General features: G+C 40.2%; 1 protein-coding gene across 1 annotated transcript in view; it reads left to right on the forward strand.

The window, feature by feature from the left end:
* Nucleotides 1–23,407, forward strand: part of DYNC1I1 (dynein cytoplasmic 1 intermediate chain 1) — a 328,507-nt gene that overhangs the window by 242,953 nt on the left and 62,147 nt on the right. Inside the window, exons 11-13 of the mRNA XM_065938794.1 lie at nt 2,508–2,621; nt 5,061–5,194; nt 9,653–9,797. Coding sequence (XP_065794866.1) covers nt 2,508–2,621; nt 5,061–5,194; nt 9,653–9,797 — 393 coding nt within the window. The remainder of the gene's footprint in view (nt 1–2,507; nt 2,622–5,060; nt 5,195–9,652; nt 9,798–23,407) is intronic.

Raw genomic sequence — 23,407 nt, forward strand, 5'->3', positions numbered from 1 at the left:
GTGCCTGGCTCTTGCTTTCTCATTCTCGGTGTTCAGTTCAGTCGCTCAGTCATGTCTGACTCTTTGCGACCCCATGAAACGCAGCACACCAGGCCTTCCTGTCCATCACCAACTCCGGGAGTTTACCCAAACTCATGCCCATTGAGTCGGTGATGCCATCCAGCCATCTCATCCTCTGTCGTCCCCTTCTCCTCCTGCCCCCAATCCCTCCCAGCATCAGGGTCTTTTCCAGTGAGTCAGCTCTTTGCATCAGGTGGCCAAAGTATTGGAGTTTCAGCTTCAGCATCAGTCCTTCCAATGAACACTCAGGACTGATTTCCTTTAGGATGGACTGGTTGGATCTCCTTGCAGTCCAAGGGACTCTCAAGAGTCTTCTCCAACACCACAGTTCAAAAGCATCAATTCTTCAGTGCTCAGCTTTCTTCACCATCCAACTCTCACATCCATACATGACCACTGGAAAAACCATAGCCTTGACCAGACGGACCTTTGTTGGCAAAGTAATGTCTCTGGTTTTTAATATGCTGTCTAGGTTGGTCATAACTTTCCTTTCAAGGAGTAAGTGTCTTTTAATTTCATGGCTGCAATCACCATTCTCAGTGTTATGGTCTGCCATTTTCAAGCGAGAATCTGTCTCACCCATTCTTTCATTTATTTGCACACAGAACTCAGAATGCCACATGACTCACCCTTGAGTTTCATACACCAGAGACTTGGGAGAAAGCATTGTCCACAACCAATCAGTCCTCTTGATATTCAGAGACCTGATCAGAAGAATATTTCACTTCACATCTCTGCTGTGCTTTCCACTATCCAGACCCACTGAGGCCAATTCATTCGAAGGTTTATGTAGGAACACGGTATGAAAAACATATAGGGACTTGGTTGACTCTCTATCCAGCATGGGTAAACAAGGTGATGCAATTTCCAAAATAGCAAGTGTAAATCTTAGTAGACATTTGTACAGGCATATTTATTTTGTCACATGAGAAGTGACAGTTCAGTGCCCCGTATTTCTATATCCTGTGAGCCAGAGTATAGGTAGACAGTTGTGTTTCATTCTCAGAACTTCACTGGCAGGAGAACTCACACAAAACAGAAGAGAGTGACCAGGATGGGGAAGGTATTGAACAGCAGATACTCAAACCAGTTGAAGTAACTAGTGATGATTAGTCTGAGATAGACAAGACTGGGGCGGGGGGGTGGGGAAAGGGAGTAATACAAGAACAATCCCTAAGTATTATTTTGGACTTGATGAATATGATGTCAGAAGACGCTTCACTAAAGAGATCTCCTTGAATTTTCTTTATTCCCATTGGTAGAAGGCAGGATTGCCCAAGAATTAGTGCTAAAATTGGCTAAGAAAGGTGTTTCAGCAGAGTTTGGACCATGTCTTGGGAGAGGCAGAGGAATAGCTGCACTTGATGATTATTACAGTTCCTTCTGACCAGGAGTTTATATGATAATAATAGCTGGGGAACCATCCTTTATATGATATCAACTTTCCAATATTAGAGATTATTTCATCGTTTTTTTGGCTACGTCTTGTGGACAGTAACTCATCAAGAGAAAGACTGTCAGCTGTTTGCACAGAGAAGCATCAGCTAAGTTGTGGTTTGGCCACTGAAGGCTAAGCTGCCTGAAACCTAACCCAAATTACCGCTAGGTTCTGCTTATGCTAACCTTCTATTTAGTATTTAATGTGCAGCTGCAAATGATTTGAGCCTACCATTTAGGACTCTACCAAGTGGAATAACCTTCTTGAGTTATGACAAAAGGTTAGAGCATCTTGCTTATGATTCCTGGGATGTTTAAGTGACCTTTCTCAAGGCCTTGGCCAAATGTAAACCTCCATCCTACCTTAGCAATATTTTGAAGGAAAAAAAAAAAAAACAACTATCATTATCCTATCTTAGAAGTTGTAGCAAAAAAAGAACCTAATTTTATCTCACTAGGTTCCTTGTGCCAATAATTTCCACCACCAGTATCTCTCCTTCGGATCAAAAGAGGCTGATGAATATTAACCACTTTTTATAAAGAATGTTAACAAATGTTTGGCACTGTGGCTGAGATGCACTAAACTTGAGCATTAGTAACACTCCTCCCAAAAGTCAGTCATTCTACCCTTCTGAGGACTGTCCTTTTCCATCACTCATGGTGAGCTTAAAAGCCAGACTCCATGGTGGAGCCTCATTTAAGTCACACACATTGACCCGTGTTCCTTTTGTCCCACCAGTCCTCACTGGCTCCCGCTTGCTTCAGCTCCATTGCACTGCCTCTGACCGAGCAAGGTGAAGCTTTCTGAGTATTTCCACTACTCCATGGTGTCACCAGAGCTTTGAAAAAGAAATCAGGTTCCAGTCAAAAGTGGCAAATGACCCGAGGTTTCTATTATTGTAGGATTATGTCGCTCTCTGATCCTTGTTTCAGAGTAATGTGTTTGACACTCAGATGTAAGCATTTCCTCTTGGATCAGCATCTGATCCTCCATGTTTATGCTTCTGCAGCATCCCGTGTACTGTGTAAATGTTGTTGGGACCCAAAATGCTCATAACCTCATCACCGTCTCCACCGATGGCAAAATGTGTTCCTGGAGCCTGGACATGCTCTCCACTCCACAGGTGGGTTTGTTTTCCCCTACACATAAGAGCATCCTGGTTAAAAGAGATACCTGCCTAATGGAATGGAGTTCCTAAAAGCCAAACCCTCACATCCTATAGGAGCTCAAATCAGTGGGTGCACTTGAAAGAGTGGGGCCTGTTTTCGGCAGCCTTCTCTGGAAGCCAAAACCCATTTCCTTTACCGCACATCATGTAATTACTGTAATACGTTAATCCTTAGGTCAGTTTCAAGTGAAAATGAAATAATCCATTTTAAAGCATAGTAATTATGGAAGTTGGCTGCGGTAGGAATCCTGCTTACCCCACAGCATTGTTAAACAAATGCAGAGCGATCCCTGATGGGTGCTTGCCTCGGAGAAAAAGGTATCCCAGTGAAACAGAAATCCAAGCCCTTGCTCACATCTGTAGCCTAGACAACCGCCTCGTGTGTTTGAAGAATTTGTCCAGCCATCTGTTTTCTCCTCTGGAATGTTTGTTAGGGTGGCTCCTGCCATTCCTTGCTCAACAAATGGGAAGTTGAAAATGAAAAAGTTCCAAGGTCTCCAAACTGCTCCTGATGACAGTAATGGGAGGCAAATGAAGAAGCAGAAGTGGAACAGACCATGAGGGGAGACATCTAAACGCAACTTTCAGAATATACATGTGCACACACACAGAAGACAACACATATACATGCAAACACACAAATAGCCACATCTTTCCACTTTTCTTTGTGGGGGAATAAAGTACTTACTGTCCACCAGCTAAAGACAGAGCAGAGTTTCCTGTTGTAGCCTTTGACAATATGAGGAAACATCAAGAAAATTGTGTAAGAGAACTAGGAGATAATTCTCAATTTTAACATTCCTTTCCCCTTTCCTGAACCAACAATACTAGAATGTCTCCATCAGAAGTTTAAAAGATACTGGAAATTTCAGGAGACGTAAGGGAATGTGGAAACCAAGAAGAGCCTCCCAAAAGTTGCCACAAAATAGAGATGTAGAGAATAGTAAAACAAAAGTTCTTTTTATCATCTTAGTGTGGGGGATGAGCTCCTAAGTTCCTTACCATTTAAGTTCCTCTGCTTTTGCTGATCTTTATACAAGTTTTGGGAGTTGTGTGTGGGTATTTTACAGCTTTGTCTTAAATTTCTCAGCAATATGTTGTTTTCTTTTAAAAGTCCTGGAGATTACAAACAGATACGAGTAAACCCTCTAATTAGGAATTTTTAATTGCCCATTTTGATGATTAAATGTGTGTGTGTTTAGGTTACAGCCCGTCGCAGGGGGAGCTGCGGGGTCATTTTTATTAGTTTTAGGGTGCCCGCAGACGCCTGTCTCTGGCCAGACGTGGAAGCATGTCGGTGGTATGGCTGTGGATGGTGGGCAGACAAGGGAGCAGAAGGCATTTGCCCTGCTCCTCTCTGTCCCAAGTGGGTGCCCACGAGGCCGTACCCTCCCTCTGCCAATTTTAGCAATGGCACGACCGTCACAGCCTCCGCTCACTCAGGCACTCCCCGCGTCTGGGTCTCAGACTGCGAGCTTGTCACATGACCACCTGGTCTGCGCGGTCCAGACTGCTAGCACGTGCTTCCGATTTATAGACTCCATGGCTGCGATGCCTAGGTTTATTTGTTTGCATAAAAGAGACTAAACTTCCAAATATAATGGCATGATCCCTCAGGATTTTTTTTTTCTTTTAATTACTTTAGGTGTACCAAGCAGGCTTTTGGATCTAAATAACCAGAAGTATTCGAGAATGTTAGTTACACCTAACTACTCTTCACTGTCCTTAGACTCAATTCAGCAAAAATGTCTTCTAAAATACACTGGAATTCCTGATTCTGAAAATCATTTTAGATAAAATAAAGACCCTCATTTACTATTTTAAAGACCAACTTATATATTGTTTTTTGCAGACTTAATAGCCTACACACCCAATGTCTGCCCTTCATGAATTTGAGTCCCTATTGAAATCTGGTTCTTATGACCTGAGTGACAACTCTCTGGTTTTAGTCCACGGAGGACACACACTCCTCCTTTGACAAATGTGCTCCGTACATCTGATATTAATACATGTGTATTCTCACGACCAATTGATTTTGAAAATGTTTGTAAATACAAGGGTATTGTGTGTTTTATTAAAGCCTGGGGCTGACAAGTGTAACCATTACAGTATTATCTTTAGTTTCTGCACCATTAGTTTCAAAATTCTCACCTGTCATCTCTGCCTGACTTCAGAAGCAGCAGCACACGCTGATGAAATCCAGCCGGCCTGAAACCAGAGATACACAGAAGCTTGAATGTCAGGGGCAGTAAAGCGTGGTTTCTGGCACAGCCGGGGTCTTTTGTAACGCTGTGTGAAAAGCAAACAGACGATTTAGTCAAATGATTTTTCCATGCTATCTTTGGCATGGCAAGGAGTTGACAGAGGAAATGTAACCACGCCGTGTTTTGGTAGGAGAGCATGGAGCTGGTGTACAATAAGTCCAAGCCTGTGGCCGTTACTGGAATGGCTTTCCCAACGGGAGACGTCAATAACTTCGTGGTTGGCAGCGAGGAGGGTACAGTCTACACGGCCTGTCGTCATGGAAGGTGAGTTTCTGTTTTCTTACCCATGACGTGTTCTTCATTTCCGAAAGTCTGTTATCACTTGCTGGATTGTAACACCTTGCATTATGAGAAAGGCATTTCTGAAGAAATGCAAATCACAGTCTCCTGTCTTCACTGTTTTATAGCATCCGTCTGCTCTGGTCATTAGCCATTTGTAAGCCTTTGATGGTTCACATTGCCTGGAGGAAAAAAGCCCAAACTTCTTAGCATATCAGAGAAGATTCTTGACTGCCCTTACCACCTGCCCCTTCCCAGCTTCAGCCTTCAGGCTCCAGCCACCCACCCATCCCCACCATTGCTGATCCCACCACGTAGCTGTGAGTTTGTACACCCAGTTTCTCCTGCTGTGTCTGCTATTTCTCTCTTCTTGGCCTGATTAATCTCCCCTGCCCTTATCCTTCAAGAGCCAGCACAAAGGTCTTTCCACGAGCCTCTCCTGGCTTCCTTGGATGAAGGAAATCATTTCCCCCTTTATGTTTCCATAGAATTTTCATTCCCTTTATTCATTCATTTGTTTAAGGGATATTTCCTGAGAACCTACCATATGTCAGGCACCATCACTTTATAAGGAATGCAGTAGGAGCAAAACAGACCTGGAGTTTATATTCTGGTTGAGGGTGACTGACAGTAAACTAATAAACAAGTAAATATGTGGTTTGAGAAGATGAGTACTTGGGAGAAAATTAGAGTAGAATCAATGAGATAGGAATACAAACTTGCCAGATGGGTTTGCCTTTTATTTATTTTTATTATCACTTCTGCATTGCATTCATCACATTTTAAACTATTCAGCCATCTGCCTTTTTTTTTTTTTTTTTTTACTGAACTATTTCCATCTTATTACTGATTTCCTGCTTGGTGCTGGGAACATAGTAAGTGAGGAGTTAAAAATCTATATAAAGAACAAAGAGTGAAAATAACTGCATAATATAGAGAGGTGCCTTAGGGCCCTTTCTCCCGATCAGTATGAGATACACGAGGTAGAATGAAGATCCAGAATGAAGGTAGGTGACACAGACTCGATCTTGATTGAGAGACTAGCTCCTAGGAAAATCTCAGGAAAGAAGTGGAATCCAGTAACTGAAGGCTAGATTATAAAATCACACACAAGGTTTAGCGGACGGACTCATACTTTGAAAGTTTCGCTGCGTTCACCTTGGTGCGTTATTTCCCTTTCACTGTAGAAGTTCTAATTTGATGGATTTTGCATCTCTTGCACACATCACAGACTGTGTAGATTGCATGAGGAACCGGGAGTTGTTCCAAGTCCTCACTCTAGTGTGTTTGTGATTTGTTGAAGAACCAGGCATCCACGGCCCAGGTGTAGGACTCTCCCATTCACACAACACAAGCTCGGAAGTGCCTACTTTGCTGCCCACAGAAACCAGCAGTATTTTCCCTCCTCACATGAGTAGATGATTAAGAAGATGTTCCTTATGATTCCATGCCCAGCAGTCTTACGTCCTAGAGTTGGTCCCTCAGTCATATCTGACTCTCTGTGCCCCTAAGGACTGTAGCCTGCCATGCTCCTCTGTCCGTGGAATTCTCCAGGTAAAAATACTGGAGTGGGTAGCCATGTCCTCCTCCAGGGGATCTTCCCAACCCAGAGATAGAAGCCAGGTATCCTACATTGCAGGTAGACTCTTTACCTAGTCTGAGCCACCGAGGAAGCCCCCTCCTCCTACATCAGTACTGGCTATAACTATGCATCAAAGTTTTCCAAAAGTGTAGAAAGATCTGATAAAGTTGTTCATTCACGGAAATGTTCACTGCACAACTACTCTCAGAAAAGGGCATTGCCAGACAATGCCAGGCATGCAGACATCATTTAAGCCAGTTCCTATCTTCAAGAAATGGATGATGGTGGGAAAGGTAAACACGTAAACATCTGCCAAACAGGTGGAATGTCGTAAATGGCTGGAGAGAAGCTCGGAAGGCACAGTGGACCAAACAAAGGTTCACAGGTTTATCTACATGTTTATTAAAATCGGCAGGACATAGGTTCAGTTCCCTTAACCCAGGGCCTTGGTTATCTGTGAGGGCTCCAGAACATGTTCATTGATAACTTTTCAGATTTTTTTTTGGAAAATTTTCAATGTGAATAACCATTTGCATGATGAATGTTCTTGCTCTGTGGCTCTTTTCCTTTTCAAGCACAATCAGAAGATGCACTGTGTTCAAAAGAAGGGGACCTAAGGGGCTTCCCAGGTGGCCAGTGGTAAAGAACCTGCCTGCCAATGACATAAGAGATGTAGGTTCAATCCCTGGGTCGGGAAGATCACCTGGAGAAGGGAGTGACAGCCCACTTCAGTATTCTTGCCTGGAGAATCCCATGGACAGGGGAGCCTGGCAGGCTATAGTCCATAGGGTCTCAAAGAATCAGACATGACTGAAGCAACTTAGCATGCATACAAGGTACAAATCACAAGTCATTTTACAACAAGCTTGATTTTGCTCTTTACGTTGGTTCATCCATCTGAAATATAAAACACAGGTCTTAGTAAAGTTATAAAGTCAACAGGCATTTGGCTTCAGAGTAATCTTAAGTGGGTCATATAGGGCTACAGAGGAGAGGTGTGAAATTTCTATTTTTCACCTAACATGGAAAAGGTGCAAATCCACTTCCATAAATTAAATAAGGTCCTCATTTTGCACCCTATAAACCCTTTCAGGATGCTGTTAAGGGCAAGCGGAATCTCACCTGGGGCCACTTCAAAGATCAGTTCCTCGAGTTCTCTAGAACGAATGTAAATGATCACATGTAGGACTGCTGTCGGCAGTTTTACCAGGCGTAATTTTTGAGTGTCTGTCACACTACAGCCCTTGGCTAGTGATTTCAAATTTTGCTCAACACACTGACGTTTACTGGTGCCCCAGAAGCTCACATGCTTTGATAACTTCATTCATTTTCACTCTTTGTGATGTAATATTTAGATACCACAACCCCTCTATATTGGTCATATTTATAACCTTGTGCACATGAATTTTTAAAATACAGCATTTTGACATATTGTCTAATTGGGTGTTATTGCATGCAGACTGTTGCATAATAATGAGTGATGGAAACAATCCCAGCTTAGTTAAATAAATGACATATGTCTGTGGATAACTTTTCAAATCACCATTTCTCAAATGTGCTTCCCTTGGGGAGGAAGGCGTAAGTTTGTCTCTTCCTTTGCTGTTTTGTTCAACAAGTGTTTATTGAGCTCTTACTACACTTTGCAACAAGAAAAACAAGGCACCAGCCCTTATGGAGTTTACATTTAGTGGATTTGTAAATTACTCTCCTCCTTTCAGTGAAAATATGATTTCCTCTGTATTACATTTAAGTTATTTTGCGTATTATTTTTGTGGCAACAAGGGTTTCCACAAAGTTTTACATTTTCAGGAGTGTCAACCTAATTTAAGAAATTTTCTTGAGGGACTTCCCTCAAGGTCCAGTGGTTAAGGCTTTGTCTTCCAATGCAAGGGGTGTGGGTTTGATCCCTGGTGGGGGAGCTAGGATCTCAAATGCCTGGTGACTAAAAAACCAAAACAGAAAAAAACAGAAGCAATGTTGTAACCAATTCAATAAAGACTTTAAAAATGGCCCACATTAAAAAAAAAAAAAAAAAAACTTTAAAGAGAAAACATTTTCTTGAAAGAATAAATGCATGTACTCAAGGATATGTGAAGTTTTATAGCCAAAGTGAAAGTGAAGTTGCTCAGTTGTGTCCGACTCTTTGCGACCTCATGGGCTGTAGCCTACCAGGCTCCTTCATCCATGGAATTTTTCCAAGCAAGAGTACTGGAGTGAGTTGCCATTTCCTTCTCCAGGGGATCTTCCTGACCCAGGGATCGAACCCAGGTCTTAAGTCTTCTCTAAAAGGAGTTAAAATGGAAGTTGTGCCAAATGTCATCACAAGAATAGAATCATCTTATTATAACTATGAAAGCTCTGGGATCTGAGTATATAGTTGTCCCCTGGTATCTGAATCCATGGGGAATTGGTTCCAGGAGTCCTTGCAGGTACCAAAATCAAAGGATGTTCAAGTTCCATCTAAAAATGGCACAGTATAGCTGCCCCTCCATGTCACAGGCATCAATGGATATGGATGGTTGACTGTATGTGTTTTCTATCAAAGTATTAATAGCTTCATCAGCAGTGATGGGCTTTGAGATACTCCCAAAAAAGGATTAAGTGATAAAATTCGACGGTAAATTCTGAAGATTTAAAAGATGTTATTGCTCCATGTTTTTAAATCACTGAGCAGGATAGCATTTATTTCTCTCAAGGTAACTGTGACAGTGAGTTTCATGTCTGGTGGTTTATGGCTGTGCTGAATTATGGAGAAGCAATCGTGCAGAGACAAACCTGTTTTGTTTTGTTTTGTTTCCTTAAAAGCAGCCCCTGATTTGTGAAGGTCACTGAAACCCTTGTCTTGTGTGGTCTTCATGCAGCAAAGCCGGCATCGGGGAGGTCTTCGAAGGCCACCAAGGGCCCGTGACAGGGATTAACTGCCATATGGCAGTGGGCCCAATCGACTTCTCGCACCTCTTTGTCACATCATCATTTGACTGGACCGTCAAGCTGTGGACTACAAAGGTAAGTGCACCTTGGTTAGCTTTCCCAGCGGCCACCTAGGCAAGAGGACAGTGTTGTCCCCTGCGAGGCACTGTGGAGAGTCTGAAGTCTCTTCTAGGAGACCTGGCGTGGGGAATTCATACAACTTTCTGGTGAACCCGAGCTGCGTGCGAGCTAGTTAAGGCTCACTTTCTCAGTCCTCTTAATTTATTTTAACATATATAAGTAATATATGTTACTGGAGAATACTCTAATTGTAAAAATTCAGACCATGCAAATAATGATAAAACAAGTTCTCCTTCACCAACACTCAACCTGCTCATGGCATCCCCTTCATTGACTTTGACCCTAGCCTTCTCCCCAGAGGTGTACCCCCTGTTATCAGTTCAGTATTGAGTATCCAGAGCTTTGCAGTGATTATATATGTCTGTATCTATGGAAATACAGGACTTGAGACGGGTTTCTTGGTTTGGGAGGTTCGGGTTTTAGGGACTTTTTGAGTCTTGGTGGTTTTCAAATGAGTAAATGGCACTGTCTTATTTGTACTTTTAAAAAATATTTATTTGTTTATGATGGCGCCCGTCTTTATTGCTTTGCAAGGGCTTTCTCTAATTGCCGTGAGTGGGGGCTGTTCTTCATCGCGGTACACGGGCTTCTCATTTTGGTGTCTTCTCTTGTTGCAGAGCAGTCTCTAGGCACATGGGCTTCAGTAGTTGTGGCTCATGGGCCCCAGAGCGCAGGCTCAGTAGTTGTGGCCCATGGGCTTACGTGCTCCAGGGCATGTAGGATCTTCCTGGATGAGGGATCGAACCAGTATCATCTGCATTGGCAGGCAGATTCTTATCCACTGTGCCACCAGGGTAGTCCTCTTATTTGTACTTTTAAAGGTAATTCTGATCATGTTTGGGAGCAAGAAAAACTAGGAAAGGCCACCTACAAGAAAGGTGCAGGAGTCCAGGGAAGAAATGACAGTGGCTTAGATCAGTAGTTTGAAATTGAGAAAAATAGATGGATTCAAGAATCATTTATGAGGAAAACGTCACAGAATTTGGCAATTGGTTTGATTCAAAGAAGGTGAGTGAGAGAGTCAGCAGAAAAGAGCCCAGGTTTAAGACTGGGGCAGCTAGAGATCTGGAGTGGCATTCATTGTGCTGAACAATGCCCAAAGAAGGGTGTGATGATAAGGGGCAGCAGACAGGTTGGGTTTAAGGTGCCTGGGAGGCACAACTCACAACCTTCACTATGCAGTTTGAGAATTGGGACCGAAGAAGAGGGAGAGTTTGGGGCTGCAGGTACGGACCTAATTGCAATAAGAATAACAATGATTATTAAGTCCAGGGAATTGATCTTAAAAGAAATGCTGAGACACAATGCAGAGAAAGAAAATATTTAGGAAATAAATAGGAGTTATGGAAGTAGAAAAGAAGGTTAAAATTAACAACCCAAGAAATGGGAAAAAATAGAATTGTTTGCAAATGGGGCTTCCAAGATATTAATGAAAAGAGATCACATCAAGAGGACAGAGTTGTCTCTTAACTGCTTGAAAAACAACCACGCTTAGAAATTCAAACTAAAACCAAGTTGAGAAACCTTTTTTCAACTATGAGACTGACATAAATCCAGAAGATAGCATTCTCTGTGGTGAGACTGAAAGAAAACAACCATTCTCCTACAATGTCATTGGACATGCAAATAGTACAACACTAGGGAGGGGAATTTGGCAATATCTAAAAATAATGAATACATATTTGCTCCTTGATAGAGCAGTTCCCACTTCTAGGACTCTAATGCCAAAGATATACTAGCAATAAATAAGAAAAAGACTTACGCAGAGAGATTTCTTGATAGAGAAAGACTACCTTGAATCGCAGAACACTGGAAAAAACCCCAGAAGTCCATCAGTAGGACACTGAATAAATCAGAAGTATGGCGTGTCCACATGAGGGAGTACTATTCAGATGTAGAGAGAAGTGAAGATGTTCTCCTACTCTTATGAAGTGATCTCTAGAGTGCATTTTTTAAATGAGAAAAGCAAGGTGGAGAAACATGTAAACGGTTTGTTGTGATCATTTACTGTTTACTTATACATTTTTAAAATTTAACTTTTATTTTATAGTATAGTTGGTTTGCAATGTTGTGTTGATTTTAGGAGTCCAGCGAAGTGACTCAGTTCTTTTTCGGGTCGTTTTCCCATTTAGTTTATTGTAGAGTATTGAGTAGAGCTCCCTGGACTGTACAGTAATCTCGGGCTCCTGATTTATCCCTCCCCCCTCTCTCCCCTTCGGTAACCGTAAGTTTGGCGTTGAAGTCTGTGAGTCTGTTTCTGTATTGTGAACAGGTCCATTTGTATCGTTGTTTTAGATTCCACATACAAGTGATATCGTATGATGTTTGTATTTCTGTCTGATTACTTCACTTGGTATAATAATCTCTAGGTGTGCTGCAAATGGTATTATTCTTGGTTGTGACTGAGTAATATTCCATTATGTATTATGTACCACGTCCTCTTTATCCACTCTTCTGTCTGTGGACATTTATGTCGCTTCTACGTTTTGGCTATTGTAAATAGCACTGCAGTGAACATTAGGGTACATGTATCTCTTTAAAAAAATTTTTTGGCGTATAGTTGATTTACAATGTTGTGTTAGTTTTAGATGTACAGCAAAGTGAATCAGTTATTCATACACATATAGCCATACTTTTTTTTTTTTAGATTATTTTCCCATATAGGTCATTGCAGAGTATTGAGTATAGTTCCCAGTGCTGAACAGTAGATTCTTATTATTATCTATTTTATATATAGTAGTTATAGTAGTAATGTATTTATATCTATGTTGTGTATATATATGCAAATCCCAGTCTCCCAATTTATCCTCCCCTACTTACGCCCTGGTAACTGTAAGTTTGCATTCTACCTCTGTGACTGTACTTCTGTTTTGTAAAAAATTCATTTTACCCCCCTCCTCTTTTAGGTTCCTCATATTAGTGACATATGATATTTGTCTTTCTGTGTCTGACTTAGTACACTCAGTACGACAGTATCTAAGTCCATCCATGTTGCTGCAAATGGCATTATTCCCTTCTTTTTCATTGCTGAGTAATATTCTGTTGTGTATGTACCACATCTTCTTTATCCATTCCTCTGTTGATGGACATTTAGGTTGCTTCCATGTCTTGCCTATTATAAACAGTGCTGCAGTGAACATTGGGGTGTATGTATCTTTTCTAATTATGGTTTTGTTTCAATATATGCCCAAGTGGGATTACTGGATCATATGCTAACTCTATTTTTAGCTGTTTAAGAAACCCCCATACTGTGCTTTATAATGGTTGTACCAATTTACATCCCACTAATAGCATAGAAGAATCTTGAGAGTCCCTTGGACTGCAAGGAGATCCAAGCAGTCCATCCTAAAGGAGTTCAGTCCTGGGTGTTCAGTGGAAGGACTGATGCTGAAGCTGAAACTCCAATACTTTGGCTACCTCATGTGAAGAATTGACTCATTGGAAAAGACCCTGATGCTGGGAGGGATTGGGGGCAGGAGGAGAAGGGGATGACAGAAGATGAGATGGCTGGATGGCATCACTGACTCGAGAGGGCATGAGTTTGAGTAAACTCCGGGAGTCGGTGATGGACAGGGAGGCCTGGTGTGCTGCGATTCATGGGGTCGCAAAGAGTCGGACACGACTGAGCGACTGAACTGAACTAAACTGAATAGCATAGGAGAGTTCCCTTTTCTCCAAATCCTCTCCAGCATTTACTGTTTGTAGACTTTTTGATGATAGCCATTCTGACTAGCATGAACTGGTATGTCATTGTAGTTTTGATTTGCATTTCTCTAAGGGTTTAGCAATGTTGAGCATCTTTTCATATGCTTTTGAGACATTCTGTATATCTTCTTGGGAGAAATGTCTCTTTATATCTTCAGCCCATTTCTTGATTGGGTTGTTTGTTTTTATACTGAGCTGCATAAGCTGTTTATATATTTGGAGGATTAATCCCTTATTGGTTGCATCATTTGCAAATATTTTCTTCCATTCTGTGGATTGTCTTTTGGTTTCGTTTATGGTTTCCTTTGTGGTGCAAAAGCTTTTAAAGTTAATTGGGTCCCACTAGTTTATTTTTGGTTTTACTTTCATTACTCTTGGAGGTGGATCCAAAAAGATACTGGTGTGATTTATGTCAGTGTTCTGCCTATGTTTTCCTCTGAAGGGAGCTTATTTTTGTGTATGGTGTTAAAGAATATTCTAATTTCATTCTTTTACATGTAGTGGACATGTAGTCAACTTTATTCAACAACACTTATTGAAGAAACTGCCTTTTCTCCATTGTATATTCTTGCCTCCTTTGTCAAAGATAAGGTGCCCATAGGTGCATGGGTTTATCTCTAGGCTTTCTGTCTTGTTCCATTGATCTATATGTCTGTTTGTGTACCAGCTTCATACTGTTTTGATGACTGTGGTTTTGTAGTACAGTGTGAAGTCAGGGAGCCTGACTCCTCCAGCTCCATTTTTCTTTCTCAGGTCTATTATGGCTATTCAGGATCTTGTGTGTTTCCATACAGATTTTAAAATTGCTGTCTAGTTTGATGAAAAATGCCATTGGTAATTTAATAGGAATTGCATTGAACCTGTAAACTGCCTTCAGTAGTATATTCATTTTGACAATATTGATTCTTCTAATTCAAGAACATGGTATATCTTTCTATCTGTTTGTATCATCTTTGATTTCTTTCATCAACGTCTTATAGTTTTCAAAGTACAGGTCTTTTGCTCCTTATGTAGGTTTGTTCCTAGACATTTTATTCTTTTTAATGCAATGATAAATGGGGTTGTTGCTTTAATTTCTCCTTGTGATCTTTCATCGTTAGTGTATAGAAATGCAAGAGATTTCTGTATATTAATTTTGTATCCTGCAACTTTACCAAGTTCACTGATGAGTTTTAGTAGTTCTCTGGTAGCATCTTTAGGATTTTCTTTTTTTAATTAATTAATTTAATTGGAGGCTAATTGCTTCACAATATTGTGGTGGTTTTTACCATACATTGACATGAATCAGCCACAGGTATACATGTCCCCCATCCTGAACTATATGTAGTATCATCTTACTTTTTCTTCTCTGATTGCTGTGATTAGAGCTTCCAAACCTATGTTGAATAAAAGTGGCAAGAGTGACATTCTTGTCTTGTTCCTAGTCCTAGAGTAAATGCTTTCAACATTTCCTCATACAGTGTGGTGTTAGCTGTGGGTTTGTCATATATGGCTTATGTTATGTTGACATAGGTTCCTTCTATGTGCAGCTTTTAGAGAGTTTTTATCATAAGTGGATGCTAAATTTTGTCAAAAGTTTTTTCTGCATCTATTGAGATGATCATATGGTTTTTATTCTTCAGTTTGTTAGTGTGACGCTTCACACTGACTTGAAAATATTGAAAACTTCTTGCATCCCTGGATAAATCCCACTTGATCAAGGTGTATGATCTTTTTAATGTAGTAATTATGTTTGCTAATATTGTGTTGAGGATTTTTGCATCTAAGTCTATCAGTGATATTGGCCTGCAGTTTTATTTTTTTATGATAATTTTTGTCTGGTTTTGATGTCAGGGTAATAGTTCGAAGAGTTAGTCTGGGAGTGTTCCTTCCTCTGCAATTTTTTGAGAATAGTTTCAGAAGTATAGGTGTTACCTCTTCTCTAAATGTGGATTTCCCCAGTGGCTCAGCGGTAAAAAAAAAAATCTGCATGCAATGCAGGAGACACTGCTTTGAGACACAGGTTTGATTCTTGGGCCAGGAAGATCCCTTGGAGGAGAAAATGGTAATAACCCACTCCAGTATTCTTGCTGGAAGAATCCTATGGACAGAGGAGCCATGGACTATAGTCCATGGGATCACAAAGAGTCAGACATGACTGAGCATGCATGCACACACTTCTGTAAATGTTTGATAGAATTTTCCTGTGAAGCCATTTGGTCCTAGACTTGTGTTTGTTGGGAGTTTTTAAATCATAGTTTCACTTTCAGTGCTTGTGATTGTTCTGTTAATATTTTCTGTGTCTTCCTGGTTCAGATGTTGCAGATTATATGTTTCTAAGAATTTGTTTGTTTTTTCCAGGTTGTCCATTTTATTGGCATAGAGTTGTTTGTAGTAGTCTTTTATGATCATTTGCATTTCTGTGATGTCAGTTGTAACTTCTCCTTTTTCATTTCTAATGGTATTAATTTGAGCCCTCTTTTTTCTTGATGAGTCTAGCTAAAGACCTATCCATTTTGTTTATCTTTTCAGAGAACCAACTTTTAGTTTCACTGATTTTTTTGTATTGTTTTCTTTATTTCATTTATTTCTGTTCTGATCTTTGATTTCTTTCCTTATACTAGCGTTGTGCTTTATTTATTCTTTTTCTAGTTGCTGTAGGTGTAAGGTTTGGTTGTTTATTTGGGGTTTCCTCATTGATTTCTTCAGTGATCCATTAGTTGTCTAGTAGCATATTGCTTAGCCTCCACGTGTTTGTGGCTTTTACAACTTTTTTTTCTTACAGTTGATTTCTAATGTCATATCATTCCTGTCAAAAAAGATATTTGATATGTTTTCAGTTTTCTTACATTTAACAAGGCTTGCTTTATGGCCCAGCATGTGATCTATCCCAGAGAATGTTTCACATGCACTTGAGAAGAATGTGTATTCTGCTGCTTTTGGATGGAATGCTCTATAAATATCAGTTACGTCCAGCTGGTCTAATGTTTCCTTTAAGGCTTATGTTTCCTTATTAATTTTCTGTCTGGATGATCTGTCCATTGTTGTAAGTGGGGTGTTAAAGTCCCCCACTATTATTGTGTTACTGTCAGTTTTCCCTTTTGTGTTTGTTGGTGCTTGTCTTATGTACTGAGGTGCTTCTGTGTTGGGTGCATAAATATTTACAATTGTTATGTCTTATTGGATTGATCCCTTGATCATTATGTAGTGTCCTTCCTTGTCTCTTGTAATAGTCTTTGTTTTGAAGTCTATATTGTCTGTTATGATATTTGATTTCCATTTGCATGAAATATCTTTTTCCATCCCCTCAGTTTCAGTCTGTATGTGTTCCTAGGTCTGAAATGAGTCTCTTGTAGACAGCATATATACTGGTTTTGTTTTTGTATCTATTCAGCAAGTCTGTGTCTTTTGATTGGAGCATTTCATTCATTTTCATTTAAAGTAAGTATTGATATGTATATTCCTACTTGCATTTTCTTAAATGTTTTGGGTTTGGTTTTGTAGGTCTTTTTTCTTTCCTCTTTTGTTCTCTTTTGTAATTTGATGAGTATCTTGAGTACTGTGTTTGGATTGCTTTTTTACTTTTTATGTATATTTCTATTATAGATTTTTGGCTTGTGGTTACCATAAGGTTTCGATATAGCAATCTGTATGTATCCAAGGTTGTTTTATGTTGGTCTCTTAATTTCAAATGCATTTCAAATATCCCACATTTATATCCTCCTCTTCTCATGATTGCTGGTTTTGTTTATTTGTATGTGAATGATTTCCTACTTTTACCGTATTTTTACCCTAACCAGTGAACTTTTCTGTTAGTAATTTTCTTCTTTCTAGTTGTGACTTTTTCTTTTCCTCCTAGAGAAGTTATTTTCACACTTATTACAAAGCTGGTCCAGTGGCGCTAAAGTCTCTTACCTTTTGCTTGTCTGTAAAGCTGTTGATTTCTCCATCAGATCTGAATGAGAGCCTTGCTAGGTAGAGTATTGTTCATTGTAGGTTCTTCCCTTTTATCACTTGTAATATGTCATGTCCCTCCCTCCTGGCCTGCAGAGTTTCTGCTGCGAAATCAGCTGATAATCTTACCGGAGTTCCTTTGTATGTTATTTGTTGCTTTTAATATTTTTTTCTTTGTCCTGAGGTTTTGTCAGTTCGATTATTGTTTTTCTCAGCATGTTCCTCCTTGGGTTTATCCTGCATGGGCCTCTCTGCAATGTCTGGATTTGGGTGCCTATTTCCTTTTTTGTGTTAGGAAAGTTTTCAGCTATTATCTCTTCAAACATTTTCTCAGATACTTTCTCTCTTTTCCTTTTGGGTCCTCTATAATGCAAATATTGGTACATTTAATGTTGCCTCAGAGGTCTCTTAGACTGTTCTCATTTCTTTTAGTTCTTTTTTCTTTATTGTGTTCTGTAGCAGTGATTTCCCCAGTTTGTTTTCTAGGTCACTTATTCATTCTGCCTCATTTATTCTGCTATTATTCCTTCTAGTGTATTTTTCATTTCTGTTATTGTATTGTTCTCCTCTGTTTGTTCTTTAAAGCTTCTGTTGTTGTTGTTCAGTCATTAAGTCATGTCCAGTTCTTTGCGACCCCATGGACTGCAGCACACCAGCCTTCCCCATCCTTCACTATCTCCTGGAGTTTGCTCAAACTCATGTCCATTGAGTAGGTTATGCTATGTAATCTCAACACCTGCCACCCCTTTCTCTTTTTGCCCTCTGTCTTTCCCAGCATCAGGGTCTTTTCCAATGAGTTGGCTTTTTGCATCAGGTGGCCAAAGTATTAGAGCTTAAACTTCAGCATCAGTCCTTCCAATGAATATTCAGGATTGATTTCCTTTAAGATGGACTGGCTGAATCTCTTTGCAGTCCAAGGGACTCTCAAGAGCCTTCTCCTTAGCACCACAGTTCAAAAGCATCAATTCTTTGGCTCTTTATTAAACATTTCTTATATCGTCTCGCTTTGTGTCTCCATTCTGTTTTCAATATCTGGGATCATCTTTACTATCATTACTCTGAATTCTTTTTCAGGAAATTGCCTATCTCCACTTCACTTAATTGTTCTTCTTTATCTTCCTCCTTTGTCTGCAGCATATTTCTCTGCTGTCTCTTTTTGCCTAACTTCCTATATTTGTGGTCTCTGTTTCCCAGGCTGTAGGGTTTAGTTCTTCTTGCGTCTGATGTTCCCCCCACCTTGTGGGTGAGCTTGGTTTAGGGGCCTCTGCAGGCTTCCTGGTGGGAGGGGCTGGTGCCTGCTCAGTAGTAGGTGAAGCTGAGTCTTACCCCTCTGTGGGTAGGACCATGTCAAAGAGTGTGTTTATAGGTGGCTGTTGGCTCAGAAGGCTCTGGGCAGCCTGTATGCTCATGGGTGGTACTGTGTTCTCACTGTTGGTTGTCTGGCCTGCGGCATGCCAGCACTGGAACCTGTGGCCTGTTGAATGGGGCCAGCTCTCAGTGCCAAAACGGTGACCTCTGGGAGAGCTCACACAGATGGATGTTCCCTGGGTCCTCTGCCACCAGTGTCCTTTCCTCCTCAATGAGCCACAGCCGACTTCTGCCTCCCAGTAAATCCTCCCAGACCCATAGGTAGACCTGGCCCAGGCTTCTCTGGAGTCACTGGTTTGTCCTAGTTTCCTGGTGCACATGAAACCTTGTGTGTGCCCTTCAAGAGCGGAGTCTCTGCCCCAGTCCTGTGGAGCTCTTGTACTCGAGGCCTGCTGCCCTTCCAGATTAAATGCTCTGGGAGCCCCTAGTCTCGGCTTCAGACCCCCAGGCTGGGGAGAATGACCTGGGGCTCAGAACTCTCATTCCTATGGGAGAACCACTGCAATGTAATTTTCCAGCCAGGTAGCACTAGTGGTAAAAAAAAATTTGTCAATGCAGGAGACATAAGAGACGTGGGCTCAGTACCTGGTTTGGGCAGATCCTCTGGAGGAAGGCATGGCAACCCACTCCAGTATTCTTGCCTGGAGAACCCCATGGACAGAGGAGCCTGGCAGGCTATGGTCCATAGGATCACAGGGAGTTGGACAGGACTGAAGCAATTAGCACACACTGGTACATATGGGATTTGATTACATTGCGAAAGCACACCTCCTACCATTTGTCTCTGGGTGTAGGATGTCTCTCTTGGTAAGTGTGAGTCTTTTTCATTGATAGTTGTTCAGCAGTCAGTTGTGATTCTGGTGTTTTCATGAGAGGATTGAGCTCAAGTCCTTCTACTCTGCCTTCTCGTCTCCTCCCTGAATTAAATGTCTGCTTAAACATTTTTAACAGTTGGAAAGATGAACCACACACACAAAGTATTATTTATAGGGAGGCTGAAGGCTTAAAGGAACAGCCATCCTTCCTTGAATATACCTTGGTAGTACATTTGGTTTGAGAGCCATGTAAATATTATTTTACATATTTATAAATTTCACAATTGGTTCCTTTACATTGTAGTAACATGAAATCAACTTTAGTGTGGTTCAAACTGAAGGCAACACCTTACAATATGGAACAATTCTAAATGACTTTAAAACCCTGTATTTTTTACTATATATTCCAAAAAAAGATATATTTTAAGGATAAAAAGACTCCCCCCACCAAAAAAAAAAAATTGTTTAACTACTCCCAGTATTCATATTGCTAATTAATGGTTTGTTGTTTCTTTCTCTAACACTGTTGCATTTGTATCTTGATGTTGATGTCTGTGAAAGTTGAGGTCACTGAGAATTTCATATTATCATCAGGGTTGAAAGAAGATACAAGTACACAAAGTTAAGTAAAAACTGTTATAATCCTGAATTTGAGTTGGTTGTACCATAAGTACTCATGGTGTTTGTTACCTCCAAATCTAAAAGAATACATATTCACATGGCTATCTACCAAAGAGGTTTAGAAACAATGATTGATCCGCTATCAGTGACTCTTCTGCTGTCCATGTTGTACTTTCTAAATGCCAGTGGCTCTGAAAAAAAACCAGAGATCCTTGAAGAAATTAATGATTCTAGATCTGGAGCAGGAAATGCATAAAATGAGTCTGAAGTATTTCATCATACTAGAAAGTAAGGATTAACAGATGCTACAGATTTCTTGTGGAAGAGTTTGGAAAACAAGCTGAATAAGCTTCTGCTGTCTTTAAGAGTAACAGGTTGAGATCATAATGATACTGAAAAAAGAAAAAAAACTCTGATTATCTTTGGAGAATGTTAAGGAAACCACTTGATTATTTTAAAAACTAATAACTAAAGGAAAAAATCCATCATTTATTCTGAAAGAATCAAAAGTTTATTTTGTCTTTTCTATATTATTTGTACTTCAGGGTTACTATATACTTAATGAGAGTAGTGTTTCTTTATAGAAATATTATGGGAAAAAGAAGTGATAAGATTTGAATATTACCACTTTGCAACCTCTAATGATCTAAGCAATGATTATTGCTGATAACATCTTAAAAATAGAAACCACCTTCATAATTATGGGAGTATATAATACCACTTTTGAAGTAGGTTTGTCCCCCATATCGAATCTGAACTTATCAATCTACCAGATCTCTGAATTTAGAGGCAGTAGGAGGTACAGATGCAAAATGTTAAATAATACCACAGGGATGCAATCAGCCAAATCCAGACTGTGGGGAAATCTATAGGAAAAACTAATCTCATTTCAGCAATAAAATCAAAATAGTTTTTTTTAAAAAAAAAAAAAAAGAAATGGAAGGTAGAAGCTATATGTCAAAACAAAATAGAACAAAACAAGATGAGACATTTCAGCCAATCTCAAAATATGGATCCTATATAGATCTTGATACAAGCAAACAACCCATTACAAAATTAGAAAGCTGCTAGGGAAATATGAATATTGACTGAATATTTGTTGATAATTATGAATTATTAGTTTAGGTGTCATGATGACATTGTGATCACTTTAAGTGGTTTGACCTTTTAGAGATACACACATACATATTTATAGAAGTCATATGATATCAGGGATTTGTTTAAAAATAATCTGTTGGGAAGGGGAGAGCTTGTGAATGTTGATGAATAGGATTAGCCATATATTGATAAATATAGAAGTTGGATATTGGTATTACCCTATTTCTAAATATGTTTGAAATTTTCTATAATAGAAAAGTCAAAAGGCAACAGAGGAGGGAGTAATCAACAGTAACAAGTACTTAAGAGAAGTAATATCAAGACGGCAGTGTATCCTTCGTATTTAGTAACTCCATTGGTGTGCATGACAAGTAGCCCCCCTTTGGAGTACATTGAGAGTGGAACATAGATAACAGTGGATTGATAAGTGCTTAGAAAACAGGAAGCGCTGGAGAAAAATAGAGAAGCTTGGCTATGAGGAGAGGAAGATGGGAAATGGAGAGTGGGTTTTTCTTCTTTTTTTCTATTTTCTTTCTTTGTTTTGAAGATTTCAGAGGCTCTTGAGGATATTGCTATTCTGGAAGAATCAGTAAAGAAAATAAGTAGGAAAAACCTATAAGCGTAAGACAGAGAAAGGGCCCTGGAAGTGTTGGAGTGAATATGATGCATAGCATGGGCAGGGGTGAATTTTAAATTTGATCAGGTGACACTTTTTTTGTTGTAACAAAACAAGGTGGGGGCAAATATATGTAAGCATGTACTTTTGGTGAATGAAAGCAAATAGAACTCTTTCTTGGTCCTGTTTTCTCAGTGAGGTAGGAGATGAAATATTCTGCTGAGTGGGAAGTGGAGGTGCTGAGGGGAGCAGGTTTCAGCTGGTCACAGAAGGGAACAGAAAGGACTGATTAGGGAAGCAAAGATGGACTTGGGCATGTGGAGGGCCAAATGAGTCAGAGACATGGGTGAGATATCCAGTTAGATGGAGCCTGGGCTGGAGCTTTGACAGGATTGATGGAAGGACAACAGCACATAGGGTTTGGAAATGTGGACAGGACAGTGTTTGATGTTAGACTAAGCTGGAGCAGAAAGAAAATGAAAAGAGAAAGGAGAAATTTCCCTGTAAGAAGTCCCTATAAGACCAAAGAACATTATGAAGAGAGTGATTGGGTAAGAGAATTAGTAAATTTTTAGAAATTGATACTTTTGAATTGTGATGTTGGAGAAGACTCTTGAGAGTCCCTTGAATTGCAGAGATATCAAACCAACCAATCCTAAAGGAAATCAGTCCTGATTATTCATTGGAAGGACTGATGCTGAAGCTCCAATACGTTGACCACCTGATATGAAGAACTGACTCACTGGAAAAGACCCTGATGCTGGGAAAGATTGAAGGTAGGAGGAGAAGGGGGTGACAGAGGATGAGATGGTTGGATGGCATCACCAACTCGATGGACTTGAGTTTGAGCAAGCTCTAGGAGTTGGTGATGGACAGGGAAGCCTGGCATGCTACCGTCCATGGGATCACAAAGAGACGCGACTGAACTGAACTGAACTGAACTGAACTGAATAGAAAGTGGGATGCTTGGATATCGCATTTTACAACTAAATTTCAAGTGATTGAAAAAAAAAAAGGTCTAGGATGTGGTCATGTCTGTAGCTGAAGTCCAGTGACGTTGAAGTTCACTGGAAGCGATGTAGTCACAGAAACAAAAGATCAAGTCCTAGTGTGCTGTGGGCTTTGAAATGAACCAGGATATTAAATGGCAAGACAGGTTTAGAAAAGAAGACAGTGATTCCAGTGCCAAAGTCTTTAATGAATTAGGAAGAGAGATCAAAAGAGGTAAAGGATGGCTCAGACAAGTGACCTGAGCTTAGAAGAAGGCAGGGCTTTTTCCTGGAGGGCTGAAGAGCCTTGGAACGGCCCTGGTGAGCAAGGAAGAAGCTGACTGTATCACTGTTCTGAAATAGAATACTCCATGATGAATACAGCAGGGGAAGTGTTGAGCTTATGAGGCAGGCAGTCAA

Source organism: Muntiacus reevesi, chromosome 6 (genome assembly GCF_963930625.1).
Source record: "Muntiacus reevesi chromosome 6, mMunRee1.1, whole genome shotgun sequence".
In the NCBI taxonomy this organism is placed as follows: Eukaryota; Metazoa; Chordata; class Mammalia; order Artiodactyla; family Cervidae; genus Muntiacus; species Muntiacus reevesi.